The sequence below is a fragment of the Macaca mulatta genome, chromosome 6 (assembly GCF_049350105.2).
Source record: "Macaca mulatta isolate MMU2019108-1 chromosome 6, T2T-MMU8v2.0, whole genome shotgun sequence".
NCBI classification, from domain to species: domain Eukaryota; kingdom Metazoa; phylum Chordata; class Mammalia; order Primates; family Cercopithecidae; genus Macaca; species Macaca mulatta.
In genome coordinates this window covers 100,411,186-100,428,130 of record NC_133411.1, presented here as the reverse complement: position 1 = coordinate 100,428,130, position 16,945 = coordinate 100,411,186, and the positions used below count along the sequence as shown (strand labels likewise).

At 37.3% G+C, this 16,945-nt stretch overlaps 1 protein-coding gene across 26 annotated transcripts in view; it reads left to right on the top strand.

The window, feature by feature from the left end:
- Positions 1-16,945, top strand: part of ARB2A (ARB2 cotranscriptional regulator A) — a 479,952-nt gene that overhangs the window by 45,874 nt on the left and 417,133 nt on the right. For all 26 annotated transcript variants that reach the window (XR_013418035.1, XR_013418036.1, XM_002804456.4 and 23 more), the window contains 2 exons: positions 5,024-5,125; positions 7,422-7,522. Coding sequence is in view for 24 of the 26 variants with exons in the window: in XM_078003835.1 (XP_077859961.1) it covers positions 5,024-5,125; positions 7,422-7,522 (203 nt within the window). In the remaining 2 variants the exon portion in view is untranslated. The remainder of the gene's footprint in view (positions 1-5,023; positions 5,126-7,421; positions 7,523-16,945) is intronic.

The window sequence follows — 16,945 nt, the reverse complement described above, 5'->3', positions numbered from 1 at the left end:
CTATTCCTTTAAAGAATAAGTTGTTGCTTAAATTTTGTTTTACTTTGTTTTTTGGTATTTTTTTAAAGAACGTAGGGCTTTGTTCTGACAGGTATTTATATTATTTGTATCTTTTTTTTTTCTTGGAGGCTTTTTTAAATCTTTGATATGACAGTTTTAGAGTCTCCTTTCTTTAGGGCTGATAGGCATACATATTTGCAGCTCTGTGTGTACTTCAGGAATTGTTCATCCTGCTGCTTTCCCTGTCCTTGGGTAATTTTTTTTTATCCCGTGTGTATGGATAAATAGTCAAAGACATGAGTGAATCCCTCTGAAATTCGGCCCAGCAGTCTCTCTTTCTAAACAGTTTCCCCTGCCCTCCTTCTCTGCTTCCAAATCCAGCCACCTTGGATTATTCAAATTCTGATCTGCCTCATCAGCTCAGCAGGATCTTCATTCTTTGTTTGGGTTCTTCCTTCCTGCTGTGCCTTAAACTGTCTCCACACAGTAAGCTAGGGCATCAAGGGGTTTATGTCGTTTGTTTCTTTTTCTCTCAGTTCTGGCTGCCTGTTGTCCAACTGTTCTTTTACATGTGTCTTCTTGCTTTCCAGTTGTTTAAGGAAAGTGAAAATAATTCTGTTCCTGTTAATTCTATTTTGGCCAGAAGTAGAATTCTAATAGTGTTTTAAATACTCATTTATTTAATACAGTTTTTAAAAATAAAGATGCCAAATGGTACTTTCTTTATTGTGGTGAAATAGACATAATATAAAACTTACCATTTTAACTGTTGTTAAATATGTGGTTCAGTAGCATAAAGTACATTTACATTGTTATGCAGTCATCACCACCGTCCATCTCCTGAACTCTGCACCTTGCAAAACTGAAACCCTATACCCATTAAACAATAACTCCCTATTCCCCTGTCTGCCCAGCCCTTAGCAACCACCATTCTACTTTCTGTCTCTATAAGTTTGATGACTCTAGGAATCTCAGAAATGTGCAGTCATGTAATATTTGTCCTTCTCTGTCAGCTTATTTCACTTTGCATGATATCTTCAAGGTACATCAGTTTTAGGTAAGAATGTCTTTCTTTATTAAGGAAATATTTACTACAAAGAATTGACTCTCACAATTATGGAGGCTGAGAAGACCCAAGTTCTGTAATCAGCAAGCTGGAAACCCAGGAGAGCTGACAGTAAAGTTCAAGTCAGGAGAGCTGATGGTGTGAGTTCCAGTCTAAATCTGAAGGCAGAAGACTGATTTCCCAGCTTGAAGATAGGCAGAGAGAGTGAATTCTCCTTTACTCAGCGTTGTTGCTCTATATACACTTTCATCTGGTTGGGTGAGGCCCATTCAAATTGGGGAGGGAATCTGCTTTACTAAGTCTACCCATTCAAATGTTAATCCTATCCAGAAACATCCTCACAGTCACACCCAGAATAATATTTAATGAAATATCTGGTTATCTTATTTCCCAGTCTCACATAAAATTAGCTGTCATACCATTCACCCATCTATGTACACTTGGAGTGCTTCTACCTTTTGACTATTGTGAATAATGCTCCTATGAACATTAACGTACAAGTATATCTGTTTGAGTTCTTGCTTCCTTTTGGGTATGAAATGGTATTTTTATACAGTTGTTTTATATGCTTAGTTGAGGTTTAGAATTCTAGTTGCTGGATCACTTTAACCACTAGAGCCATGCTTTAAAAACAGTCATGTCATATCCGATGCATACTTAGGTTATATGGATTCAAATCTATTGTATTTTATAGGTTATTGAAGGGATTTTCAACGGAAATATTTCATTATACTCGATTTTTGCATAATCTGCCTTTGCAACCCAGTCTCAGGGTAAAATTCAGCTTTACAGTATTGCTTTTCTTTTACAAAGCAGAAAAATAATTTCTGAAAGTTCCTTTCTATATGTCTTCTCAATGCTAATGAAATAAAAAATCTATATCCAATTCTCTAGTTGACAGGAAAAATTTGAGGAACATCTTTTTATTTAATTGTTCATTTTATCATTCAAAGGAACATTTTGAGCAAAGCCAAAGCACATTTTTGTATTCATAACTGTTTATATAATCAGAGAAAAGGGGGGCTAGAATATTATAAGGTTGATATAGCATATAGAATCAGTGTGGTGATTTTGAAAGAGTGCTGGGTTTGGCTTTGAGAGATATGTTTATTTTATTAATCCCATCTACTACTAAGCTGTGATTTTGGACAAGCCGTTTTACCTGAGTTCATTTTCTTGTCTGAAAGACAGTGAAGATGATAATACTTGTTACTGTTTCATAGGATTGTGATGATCAAATGAAGTAATGTATATGAAAATGCTTTGAAATCTTTAAAGTGATATATAGATGTAAGGCTGCATTTATGGTCTAAGCTAATAGATATAGAAAAGAGCTATTAGAAGCAAAATCTGCTTATGTGTGAACAGTTTCTATTCTGATTAAAAGGTTTGCAAGTTTTGAATTGTAGATGACTGCAAAGTCAAGGAATCTGATTTTGCCCCAGAGCCTCAATTCATTGGAAGAAGAAAAGTGAGAACGTTCTAGTCACTGCAAGTCAATTTTTGATATTAAAACCCTTCTGTCTTTATTTTGAAAAGATTTACAAGGTGGCAAGAACTTTACTAGTGAATGAAGAATTGTCAGCATATGTCCCTTTTTAAGCCCAGTATATGCAACATTTTTGTCTTACTAGAGTTTACAAACTTTTTTATATTGAGGATAGTGTATTTTTATGTGAGTTGAATTTGATATGAGTTTGAAGAGTGCTAAACAGTGATTCTTTTAATGAAGGATTCGATGGCTTGTTTTTGTGTTCTACAGAGAGAGGCTAGTGACTGGAGGTAGAGTATTTTGATGATGTTGTATACAGAAGGATTTGTTATATTTCTGTGAGAGACAGAAATAAAGTGTTATTTCTGAGATACTTCCTTTGTAGGAAAGGGACTAGTTTGCCTCACAACATATTCTAAGAGCATTTGTCTTCAGGAACTTGAGTTAGAATGAAGAGGCTGAAAACCTAACCTTTATTTATTGATCAGACAAAAATAATTCCACATCTGTTTGGAAATGAGTAAATTTGAAGTTTTAAATTTTTTTGTGTGATTTTATAAATGACTCTTTGATGACAGATAGTGAGAACTTTTGCCTCATCCTACAATATGAGCCTAAAAGATATTAAATACTTGTTGACAGACTGATTCTAGGGCTGGTGCAGGAAAGATACAAGATGAGGCTGGAGCATCTTTTAGTAGTAGAAAGTAAGGAAGTGCATGAAAAGCAAAATGGTAAGAGCATGTCAAAGGGACACAGGAGACATCTGAAAGAGCTTACAATAGTCATGGCTGGAACAATTTGAGGAGCAAAATGAATGATGTAGTATTGGATTATAACCTAAAGTATACAATAAGTGTCCACAAGTCCATACTGATATAAATAAGTGATTGAATAAATATGTAAATGGATGAAGAGAGATGAATCTTCCATACAGAATAATTCCAATAATATATTTAGATGTTCTTTGCTATGGGAGGTAGAGAATAATTCCTCCTCTTTTTCCCTGAGGGAAAAAGACATAGTCACCTTGAAAGAATACGTTATGAAGAGGGAAAAACAGTAATGTTATAGTGGAGAGGCCTGGCATATTATATAGTACCTTAACCAAGTAATGAAGGTTAACATCATTGGTGATGTCCTGTTGATATCATGTTCCCCTTGCCATGATCTATTGAGAATGGCAGTTGATCTCAGTGATATTCTTTCCAGAAATCATAACCCTAGTCTAATCATAAGCAGAAACATTAGACAAACCCAAATTGAGGGTCATTCTATAAAATACCTGACACATAGTCCTCAAAATCAAGATCATGGAAAAGAAGGGAAGATTGAGAATTGTCACAGACCACAGAGACTGGGGAGAGATAATAATTATATGTAATGTGGTGTCCTGAATGGAATCCTGGAAAAGAAAATGAACATTAATGGAACAACTTGTGAAATGTGAATAATGCCTGGGCTTTAGTTTGTAGTAATGTACCAGTATTGGTTTCTTCATTTTGACAAATGTGCCATGATGTTATAAAATGTTACTAATAGGGGAAAGTGAGTAAAGGGTATAATACACTCTTCGTACTGTCTTTTAACTTTTCCATCAATCTAAAATTACTCCAAAACGGCCACGCATGGTGGCTAAGCCTGTAATCCCAGCACTTTGGGAGGCTGAGGTGGGCAGATCACTTGAGTCCGGGAGTTTGAGACCAGCCTGGGCAACATGGTGAAACCCCATCTCTGTGAAAAATACAAAGTATAACCCGGCATGGGGGCACCCGCCTGTAGTCCCAGCTACTCGGAAGGCTGAGGTGGGAGGATCACTTGAGCCTGGAAGGCAGAGGTTGCAGAGTGAGCCAAGATTGTGCCACTGCACTCCAGCCTAGGTGACAGGGTGAGACCTCATCTCAAAAAGAAAAAAGAAAAAAGGAAAAGAAAAACTCCTTGACAGAGTTTTCTTGCTTGCATGGAATCAAATGATGTGAAGAACAGAAACTATGTGAAATAATTTTTGCTAGTTAGCATGTTTTATTTTAACAGTTTTCCCCCTAAAAATGGAATAATATGCTATAATAATACTATTTACATTCATGTTTCTTCGTAAATGTTTCCGTTATATATAAGATTTGATGACTTTTTAAAAGTCACGTTAATGTCTGAAACTTTTTAAATGAGGTGAATAAGGTACAAATTAATAGCTGTCTATTTTGAAGGGAAGAAGTTGAAGTTTGATATAATGGTGTATAGAATCTGAGTTATAGTTGTTTTGAGAATTATGATTTTGAAAGTGCTTATGTTAATACTGTGCTTGATTATAATATAGTATTTTGGGAATTCAATTTAGTAGCATTATCAGTTAAAGCAACACATAAAAATTAATAGAACAAAGAATACTTTAAATTAAATTAAAATATCTTTGTTATAAACTATGAAAATAAATATAAGTAAATTTCATATCATTTCTCTTCTAGATTTATTATCTAGGATAGATTTGGATGAACTAATGAAAAAAGATGAACCTCCTCTTGATTTTCCTGATACCCTGGAGGGATTTGAATATGCTTTTAATGAAAGTAAGTGGTGTATATATATATATAGTATATGCAAAATTTATTTAGCAATGCTCATAGAATAATAAGACAGATATTATTTGCTACTTTTAAAGGCCAAGTAGAATGTTTTCTGTATTCTTTTGAGAAATAATGACATCCTGGCATGGTGAAATTCTTCATTCAAGTGAAAGAACCAAGTAACAATTTTCTGTAGTTGTCAAGTTACGTAAACTAATGGTCATGAATTTGATTCAGCTTATGCATTTCAACCTTGAGCTTTCAACTCCCTGGTATCCAATTTGAACTCCTAATTAAATTATAGAGAAAGATGCTACTGTTTCACATGTTATTTAGAACAAAGTGTCTGGCAGTAATTATGTGTGACAATGTTTTAAAGTAGTTTTCCATGATTTTTCAGGCAACATTCTTGTTTTAAAATTTATTAATTCAGTTCTGAATAAAATAACCTTTACACTTGGGATGTGGAGGAACATAGTATAGATTGCAAAGATGTTTCTGGAACAGAGAATCATGATTCATTGGATTAATAATACACCCTTACACTTGAAGGGTAGTGTTATTACAGGGTAGGTGCATTTGAGTTGTAGTTTTCTATTGGTTGTTCTGCATTAACTGAATTGGTGCTTTGTCATCACTGTATTAGTGGATATTCCTTTCTAATATCAGTTATAGATATTAAGAGTTATGGTGACAGTCATTGTGTACTAAGATGTTGAGTTTAAAATAAGACTAGAAACTTTGATCTTTTCTCTGATATTAATTTTTATGCTTTTTAATAAAAGTTATTTTATGCCAGTAGAAGTAGTAATATTTGTTGTGTGGAGGGGAAGAGGAGCTTAAGCAATTGGCCTGTAGTGTATTTCTCTCCTGATTACCCCGGGAATACCCCTGGGGAAAAAATCCTGTTCAGGAGACAAGTGGCTTCATGTTTTCTCCTTATAAACGTGCTGATAATTAACTCATTTAATAAATTAGACTGGCTGGGTACGGTGGCTTATGTCTGCAATCCCATCACTTTGGGAGGCAGAGGCGGGTGGATCACTTGCAGTCAGGAGTTCTAGACCAGCCTGGACAACATAGTGAAACCTCATCTCTCCTAAAACATACAAAAATTAGCCAGGTGTGGTGGCATATGCCTGTGGTCCCAGCTACTGCTGGCTGAGGCATGAGAATGACTTGAACCTGGGAGGCGGAGGCTGCAGTGAGCTGAGATCGGGCCACTGCACTCCAGCCTGGGTGACAGAGCGAGACTCCACCTGAAAATAAATAAATAAATAAATAAATAAATAAATAAATAAATAAAATAAGCGTAGACTAACATTTGCTCTGAGGAGAGTCCTTTTCTATAGAATACTTTGAGCAAGATGACTGGTTTAGATATGAGGAATGTTTCTCTGAAGAATATCACTTAAGCAGGACAACTCTTTGGCACATAAAATGGAAATATTTTATAACCCAAATGCTCACCAGTGGGTGAGATTACCTGTATGCACACGTAGAGTCCTCATCTACTTTGGGCCAGAGAGTGCTATCCAATGAGAGGAAAGGACCTGGGGGAAATGACCAGATGCTGCAGACCTCTCCCTGCCTTGCCTGTGCTTCTTGATTCCTTGTACCCTTGAAATTATTAGTAAAGCTTAGTCATTATCGGTAAAGATCTTTGCTTTGTGGAGTGTGATTTGATAGCCTGAGCCTGTGTTAGCTCACTGCTTCTCTCCAGTTTTCATTTGACATCCTACCCATATTTGAAGACCTAGTTGAGAAATCTCACCGAAACCTTCTGAACCTCTTCTAGCCCACAGATAGTTTTCATTTTTCCAAAATCATTCTAGACTTTATTGTCTATATGAATCCCCAGTGGCAGATTTTTAGACTGTTGACGTATTCCAATCTAGTTTGTTTAGCTTCCTAAAAAGTTGCTTAACTTCTTAGTATTTATGATTTGACTTCTCAGGTAACCTCTAAGCTTCTTGAGGACTGGGCCTATGTTCATGGCAATAGCTAGAGAGGTCTTTATACATATTAGGCTTTAAAATATTGTTAGTTTGCTTTAGATTAGAGAGATTAGAGAGATGAAGGTCAAGAAGAATAACTTTTGAGTACTTGGGGACCATTCTTAGTTATATAATCTGTATGTTTGTGTCATATTGACATCTGAAGAAAAAAAATCTAATGAAAAAGATAAACTGTTCTGAGAAAGTTATTTTAAATTTTTATCAGACATTCTTTGTTGTACTGCTTGTATTATTGTAAATATACTTTGAAGTATAGCAATATTGTTTGTTTATCTTCTTAGAGGGACAGTTAAGACACATAAAAACTGGGGAACCATTTGTTTTTAACTACCGGGAAGATTTGCACAGATGGAACCAGAAAAGATACGAGGCTCTAGGAGAGGTATGTCACATATACTACTTTAACTTTGTTTTTCCCAATTTTAAATATTCAGAATAAAAGTTTTAAAGATGCAGCAGTTTATGTACTCTTTTTACAAAATGTGATTCAAAAAAGGTTTTTGGTTTTTTTTTTGTTTATTTTTAGTGGTTATGTTAGAAGCGTATTCTCAGTTTAAAAGTTTCTGTTCGGTGGCTCACGCCTGTAATGACAGCACTTTGGGAGGCTGAGGCGGGTGGATCACGAGGTCAAGAGAGACCAGCCTGGCCAACATGGTGAAACCCCATCTCCACTAAAAATACAAAAATTAGCTGGGCGTGGTTGCGCGTGCCTGTAGTCCTAGTTACTCAGGAGGCTGAGGCAGGAGAATTGCTTGAACCCGGGAGGTGGAGGTTGCAGTGAGCTGAGATGGTGCCATTGCACTCCAGCCTGGGTGACAGAGCAAGACTCCGTCTCAAAAAAAAAAGTTTCTGTTTTTAGGCGAGCTGTGGTGGCTCACACCTGTAATCCCAACACTTTGGGAAGTCAAGGCCGGAGAAGCACTTGAAGCCAGGAGTTTGAGACTAGCCTGGACAATATAGTGAGACCATGTCTCTACAAAAAATAAAAAATTAGCCAAAAGTAGCAGTATGTGCCTATAGTCCTAGTTACTTGGGAGCCTGAGGTGGGAGGATCACTTGAGCCCAGGAAGTCAAGGCTGCAAGGAGCTGTGATCACATCACTGCACTCCAGCCTTGCTGACAGAGTTAGGCCCTATCTCAAAAAAAAGAAAAAGCTTCTGTTTTTACACAAACTTATTCTTCCCATGACTATAATATTTCGTAGTGAGTCATTACATAAGAAAACCAATTTATGCGAAATTCTAATTTGATTTTTTAAGTTTTGTTTTGTTCTTGAGGCATGGTCTTACTCTGTCACTGAGGCTGGAGTGCAGTGGCACGATCTTGGCTTGCTGCAACTTCCGCCTCCCAGGTTCAAGCGATTCTCGTGCCTCAGTCTCTGAGTAGCTGGGACTACAGGTGTGCACCACCGTGCCCACCTAATTTTTTTTTTGTATTTTTAGTAGAGATGGGGTTTCACCATGTTGGCCAGGCTGGTCTTGAACTCCTGACCTCAAGTCATCCACCTGCCTTGGCCTCCCAAAGTGCTGGGATTACAGGCGTGAGCCACTGCGCCGAGCCTAAAAATGTTTTTAAGAGGTTGAATCCCCTATTATGCCAGAATGAATAAGTTTTCTTTCAGGTGTTTATTTGTGTGAAGAATATTGGTATTTGACTAATAAGTTGAATTTAACCTACTTATCTTTGACTGGATAAAGGAGTAGGCCTTGTGAACATTACGTACTTCACATGGTACTGCTTGTAGGAACCTTTGAAAATGTCATTTGCTGTTTAGGTGAATAGTTTGGTAAAGTGAAAAGCTTTACTCATTCTGTGTCATATTAAGTCTTTATTTTTAGTAAAAATGCATATGGACACGTAAGTTTAGTGTGATAACTAGATAGCTACCTTACTTTTCTAAGGAAAGGCTGAAATTTCTGTATTCCTTTTTTGTTTTTAAATAGAGTAGTAAAAATGAACTATTTGGTTAAATTATGACATAAAGAATATTTGGTAACATAAGTATAATAGCACGAAGAATATATCTTTTCCTGCGAGACAATTCTTTGATCTCCTGCATTTCTGTATGTCTCTGAGCAAAGGCTTTGACAGCTTTTGCTCTGGATCACCTTTTCAAGGACAACTGTATCGGAAACAGGCTTCAAAGACAGAGGTTGTGTCTCCCTCCTAGGCAGTAGGCAGATTAGTTTGCCGTCCAGGATCAAAAGGTAATGCTCCTCCCTCCCCCACTGATGGCAAAGGATTGCTAGGAGCCCCTTTAGAAGATTGGGTTTCCTAAGTTTGAGGTTCCTCAGCTGTGATACAATCCTATTGCATGCTCAGCATCCACCTGGGCCTGTTGACACTGCCTCTTTGGGATTTGAGGAGCAAGAGATTGGACTTCATGAGAACATGAAGCTCATGCTGCCTGCTGTACCCCGATTAATTTTTGTTTCTGATCCAGAAGACTGATGTCATCTGACAGCATCCATGACTATGCAGGCGAACTTGCTAGCTTTTATGGAGTGTAAAATCTGACAGTTAAAGAATCTTCACAGTTCTTGTTAGTGTTCTACGGCATTTATAATCTAAATATATTCAATGCCCTGAATAATTTCTGCTGCACTTTTAAAAAAGCTTACCCAGCCAGGCATGGTGGCTCACACCTATAATCCCAGCACTTCGGGAGGCCGAGGAGGGCGGATCACGAGGTCAGGAGTTCAAGACCAGCCTGACCAACATGGTGAAGCCCCATCTCTTCTAAAATTACAAAAATTAGCCGGGCATGGTGGTGTGCCCCTGTAATCCCAGCTCCTCAGGAGGCTGAGGCATGAGAATCACTTGAACACAGGAGGCAGAGGTTGCAGTGAGCCAAGATCGTGCCACTGCACTCCAACCTGGGGGACAGAGTGAGACTCTGTCTCAAAAAAAAAACAAAAAAAACAAAAAAAACAAAAACCGATTTCCACTTGATTTATATGTTGCAAACTGGTAGTATTTTGATTATAGAATAACCATACTATAATGGCCTTAGAAAAGAGCTTGTGATTTTTGTGTTTGTTTTTAAATGGGACTATTTATTTACTATTTTCCATAAGCCATGTACACCACCAGCTCACTTGGACAGGTGGCTAGTCTCCAAATATACCTTGTCCTTTTTGGCATCTGCATCATTTATGCCATCAACTTGTATCCTCCAACATCATCTATATCAAACTCCAGCTATGTGTCTTATTAGGTCATTCCATGTGTAAATGATTCCTTTTGTCTAGGATCTTATACCTAATTCTTTGGATATATGGAGGGTCACAGATTTATTTTTGGTGGACTTTAGTTGACAAGAAATCAAAATATTTGAGTTTTTACTCTGATGGTTATTTACAGAGAGAGAGCATATTCTGTATTGTCTACATTACTGCCTCCTGTGCTTGCTATCACATTTGTGTTCACAATCAATTTGGACCCAAGTGATTACCCAAAATTATAACATTTAACATTTTTTTTGAGATGGAGTCTCACTCTGTCACCCAGGCACCAGGTGCCTTAGCTTACTCTCGGCTCACCACAACCTCCACTTCCCGGGTTCAAGTGATTCTCCTGCCTCAGCCTCCTGAGTAGCTGGGATTACAGGTGCGCACCACCACACCTGGCTAATTTCTGTATTTTTAATAGAGATGGGGTTTCACCATGTTAACCAGACTGGTCTCAAACTCCTGACCTCAGGTGATCTGCCCACCCTGGCCTCCTAAAGAGCTGGGATTACAGGCATGAGCCACTGTGCCTGGCCATAGCATTTAACTTTTAATGCAGTGTTTCTATTTAGATCAGTGGACTCCTCAGCTTTAAGTACCAACCTTTTTCCTTCTGAATATATTGGTCAAAAGTAAACATATTTTCCTAACGTAAAACTCAGTACACAAAAAGACCTAGGAATTGGAGAGTGAAGGTCTGGTTATTACAGTATTTGTACCATACCATCTTGCTTCTCATGTCATGTTTGGAATACTTGTTTTGATTCATAATTTCACTATTGGAAGTTAATTATTAATTGAATTTTATTTCCTACATCGTAGGAGTTAGTTGTATGAGTTCTGGGTATATCCCAGTAATGACACAGTTTTCAATCTAGTTAATCAGTTGTTTGGAATTCATGATAGCAGGACTTAATGCATCTGTGGCCTGTCTTTTCATTTATTTTGTAACCAAAAAGCAGGTTAGTTGCTTGCTGTGTGCAGAATCCCATGAGCAGAAGTGAGGTCTGGTACAAAAAAAAAGTGAATTTATCCTGAAACTAGCTTGAGGAAAGAGGCACAAACATTCTACCTTTAAATGTACTACTTTACTCTTGGAGCAGAAAGCAGACACTTTTATAAGTTAGAGGAGGGAACAAGCAAGGGCAGGGAATCCCCTTGCTAGCTGGTTCCTTATCTACTGGGCAGTTAAGTTGGTGCCTTCCTGGGTAGAAGTAAGTTGTAAAAGTGGCCAAGTGGGCATGCTTTCCACATGCCCTCCTGGTGGGTATGAGTTCCAGGATTATCCCCCCAGCTCCCTCTTCCCCCTCCTCCCTGTCCCAGAGTGAGAGTTCCATGGGGCATACTTTGGTCTGCAAATTTACTGTCAACTCTTGAGGAGAGATTCCTCTTGGAGCACAGTTAGATAAACTTACCCTGTAGGGAATGTCTGGTGAGGAGGAGGTAAAGGGTTATATTTGCATTTCTAAAGGACTAAATAGGAAGCTGAGGAACAGGGGAAAAGGAAAAAATAAGAGAAAATAATAAAAAAAATTAAACTCTGTCTCAGAAAAATGGTGATTCTTTGCTACAGTGTTCCATAATTTCCATTTCTGAGCCATGCCTTCAAGTGAAATTTAACCAACTACTATTCTATTCTTCATTCACAGTTTATACTTTTATCTTACACTGTTTTCTCCCTTTGAAATGTCCTTCTCCCCTTGTCACTGTATCCCACCTCCATCTGTCTTCCTGTTTTGGCTCAGATGTCTCCTCCTTTAGGAAGCCTTCCCTCATCGCTTCTGTTATAATCTCTCCTGATTTCTTTTCTTTCCATTTTGTTTTTCTACCTATTTTATCTTATATGAAAAATGATTTAAGATGATGTTAAAGATGAATGCCATTTAGGAAAACTCAAATAAGTAGAGTTTAAAAACGGAAGCAATGTTAGTAAATGGATGAGTTTACTGTATATCTCTTATGCTACTTATCACTCTGCATTGCATTTTTAAAAAATGTATGTTTTTAAGTAATTTGGGGGAAACTTTCTGTGTCCTCACAATATTTGTTGAATAATAAATAGTGTGATACAAATAGATAAACTGTTTAGTATAAATTCCGGACCTGTGCATTTTAGAGATTTTTTAATGTTCCTAATTTAAACTTAAAGATGTGTATTTTCTTATTGAAGAAAGGAAAATGATAATTTTCCTGTTTCTAAGCTAAACAATTTTAATTATTTCAATTTCCATTTAAGAGCTAGAAGTTTCATACTATTAAGGCTTTTGTGATTTAAAAGTATTTGATAAAAATAGCCATATATATGGCATAATTTATTGGAAGATTTTAACACTTACGTTACAGGAAAGGGGTCCTGAGACAGACCCCAAGAGAGGGTTCTTGGATGTCACATAAGAAAGAATTCAGGGTGAGTTCATAAAGTAAAGTAAAAGCAATTTTATTAAGAAAGTAAAAGAAGAAAAGAATGGCTACTCCATAGACACAGCTGGTTGCCCATTTTTATGGTTATTTCTTGATGATATGCTAAACAAGGGGTGGATTATTCATGCCTCTCCTTTTAAAACCATATAGGGTAACTTCCTTTTTATTTTTATTTTATTTTATTTTTTATTCTTTTTTTTTTTTTGGAGATAGAGTCTTGCTCTGTTGCCCAGGCTCGAGTGCAGTGGCATGATCTTGGCTCACTGCACTCCAGCCTCCCAGGCTCAAGCAATTCTCTTGCCTTAGTCTCAAAAGTAGCTGGGATTATAGGCAAGCACCACCACGCCTGGCTAATTTTTGTATTTTTTAGTAGAGATGGGGTTTCCCCATGTTGGCCAGTCTGGTCTCCAACTCGTGACCTCTGGTGATCCACCCGCCTCGGCCTCCCACATATAGGGTAACTTTCTGACGTTGTCATGGCATTCGTAAACTGTCAGGGTGTTGGTGAGAGTGTATCTGTGAAGACAACCAGAGGTCACTCTCATGGTCATCTGATTTTGGTGGGTTTTGGCCGACTCCTTTACTGAAACCTGTTTTATCAGCAAGGTCTTTATGACCTGTATCTTGTGCTGATCTCTTGTCTCATTCTGTGACTTAGAATGCCTTAACTGTCTAGGAATGCAGCCCAGTAGGTCTCAGCCTCATTTTGCCCAGCTCCTATTCAAGATGGAGTTGCTCTGGTTCAAACGCCTCTGACATTTCCACCCTCCCTGTTATAGGAGAACCCTTCATCCTAAGGGTTGCAGAGGGATGAAGATCTATCTTCTGTAACTTCTTCAGGCTGAACAGGGGTGATGATATTCCTGCCTGACTCTGAGGATCTCTTTCTGTATATGTGGTAGAGAGGAGCTCAGTCAGAAAGTGTTGATATGGGTCATTCATGACTCTTGAGTTCTGACAAGAGGTGATATCTGGACTATTAATAAGTGTTCAATTTAGGAAAACATTGAGTAAGCTTATTGTGCATTCCTACACGAAGAGTACAACAGCAATATATTCCACAATACTAAAGCAAAATAAGTAAAATTATCCCAAGTAAACTAAATTAGAATGTGTTCCATGAACTGGGCAACTGTTGGAATCAAGCTGATATGGGGTTGCTAGCCAATTCCAATACATGCCCAGAATTAGACTACTGATCCAGATTTTTATATTACCCAACCCTCTTGTTTTTTCTGAGTAGCAGTCAGAGACCACTGGTTCATTCACAGGAATAAGCAGGGTTAGCCAAAATTGCAGAAGCAAACCTAAAAATAACTGATGAGATTAGAAATTAGTAACAAGTATACCATAGTTCTTGAAACATAATTTCTCTCTCCAGTTTTCCATTTTTACTAAAGACAAATCACGGTAAGACCAATTTGCTTTATTATACTTGGCCTGATTATTTGTATAAAGTGCAGCAAGAACAATTATTCTATACTTAGGCTTTAAAAATTGGCTTTGATGGAACTCTGTTCCATAGGGAATCTCAGATAAGACTTTTTAAAAGCCGAGCCCAGCCATGGATTTGTACCCTCAAATACCTATGAGTTGGGTAAATTTTCTCCTTTTGAGGTCCCAAGATAACCTGGGTCTTCTGGACCTGTTAGAAAGTGACATTTTTTATTTGCCACAGGTCAGAAACCCTGTACAGGGACTGTGTAGGCAAGGTATGAGGCCAGGTCTGCAAGAGGCTTTTATTGGCTCTACAAGTCAAATTTGATTCCTTAAAGGAAAGCATGCTGTTTCAAAGACTTAGTAAAATAACCAGTTTTTCCAATTGTGTCCTGTTACAAGAGAAAACAGATTCTTACTGCACTTATGCAATTAACTATATTGCTGTAACTTAAGAATACTCACAACTAGTTTCCAAATTTTGGAGAAATCAGGTAGAGAGAAGCAACTATCCTCCAAATTTTGTTCACAGGAGTATACTCAATTGCTAAAAGCTGTAAATAGCTCAAAAGAAAAGTTTTTTTGACTGTAAAACAAAAAGATCAGCAGTGTTTCAAGCACAGTTAGAAAGATTACCTTAGTTTTCTTTTGGTTCAGTCTATTAGTTAACTCCTTAGTTCTGCTTGATATTCAGGAACACTTCAGGTCTCCATGAGAGTCCTGAAAGTTTTTTTCCTCTATTCTGATGTCACAGTTTCCAAAGTTATCAGAAACCTTCATTTAAGAACACCTGTTAGAGTTCTATAGTTGATTATAAGCCACCTCCTAAAGAGGATTAAAACAAGACAACAATTGCTTGTGTATGACAAAATATTTTAGGGCAGCCACAGTCAAAAGCACGATTGACAAAGAAATTTGGTTACCTCTGTGGCATATAGTGATTTTATATAATAATTATTATTATTACTGATGACATATACTGAGGCATATCAGAATTATAGGAATCTTACACAATTTTGTAACACATACTAATAACAAGTTTATGTAAATATAACCCAAAGAAAGTTAAACACCATTTCACATTTGATTATACTTCCTGTATGACTTTTATACCAAATAAGCCAAATTTTACCTTTGAATTAGTGAACTATTAATGTTACACCCAATTCTTAAGAAAGCCTTATAGACATATCTACCCAATTTTAATGCTTGACCAAAAGGTAAGATTCTCATAAACTTTTTATAACCCTTTACAAATTTTTGTTAAAAGCAGATCTTTTGTTAAAGAGCAGATCAGTGCTCTAAGAAAAACCTGTTGTACTTTTATTCCAATGTTCAGTTTGCAGAAAAACTGAATAATGCTCCTTTTACTTTAGCCAATATGTTCACCCACAGAGTTTTTTTTTTTACGAGATTAAGTTTTTGCAAACCTTCCACAACTTGCTTAAACCTTCAGCTTTATTTCATCTAACTTAAAACAGTCCTTTAAACCTTTAATGTAGGCAGGAAATTCACATTCCCATGCCTTCTTATAATCTTTTATCAAAAACACATTTCATTTTCTTTACATACCTTGCATGTATAACTGTTTCTTCTGTAGTCTCAGTTACATGTTACACTGTTAACTCTTAGTAACTTTCATTTTTCATGAAAAATCTCGGTAAGTTCAAGATTTTAATTATGTACTACATGTGGAGACTAGCCTAAGGCACACCAGGCAGAGTGCAGATAGGGGCTGACTCTTTCCATCATAGCTAGGGGATGTGGCTAACTCCGCATTTCCCAGGCCTTATCTAGGATCTAATGCTCCAAAGTAGGTAAATTGAGCAGTTTTTAATAGTCAAAGAAGCAGTTTATGATCTCAAAGCATTTAGGAAACTTAATATCTGACCTACATAATTTAGACCAAATGTTTACATTTTGAAGATATTTTTATTTTACCAATAATCTTTAAAACTGTCTTTGTTTGCCAAAGATGACTTAAGTCACATGAATAAAAGGCATTATACTTTTTACTTTTCTGACAATATATTTGATTTAAGCTCTTATTATTAAACCAATTAATTTGAGCTCCTTCATATATAAACATCACGCACACAACACATATAAATACACAGAGAGACAGAAGATAAAGGACCCATTCCCTAAACCAGGAATTGGACCCTAAACCTGGGCCGCCATTGTGAAAAGATAAAGCACAGCCCTGTGGTTACAAGGTCAAGCTCCCAAGGACATGACTGACCAGTTTGCAGGGCCATCTTGAAAAGTGGGCTTACAGGTGTCCTAAGCTCATGTTCTATCCTAAGGTGCCCCTCATTGTGACAGACAATACAGAAGGACACACGAAGCACACTAGATTTACTGCAGCTTAACACTAGCCGCACAAATCCTTTTTCCCATTAATCAAAACTTTACAGGAGATAAATAGTGATTTTTACCATTTATTCAACCGGTTTGCACAGAGAGAGAGAGACCGAGAGAGACAGAGAGGCCAGAAGTCTGACTAGTAAGAAATTCTTACCCTTTTGCTGACATGCCAGGCTTCTGGGTTGCCTTTTCCTCAGCAGCCCTGGTAACCTGGCTGGCTGCACCACAGCCCTGGGGGCCAAGTCACAACACAGAGGAAAGTTATCTTTTTCTTTTCTGGCCAGAGCAAAATACATGTGACAAAACACAGATGTTAGCCCTTCTGCTTAGCCCCCAATATCAAACTGGCA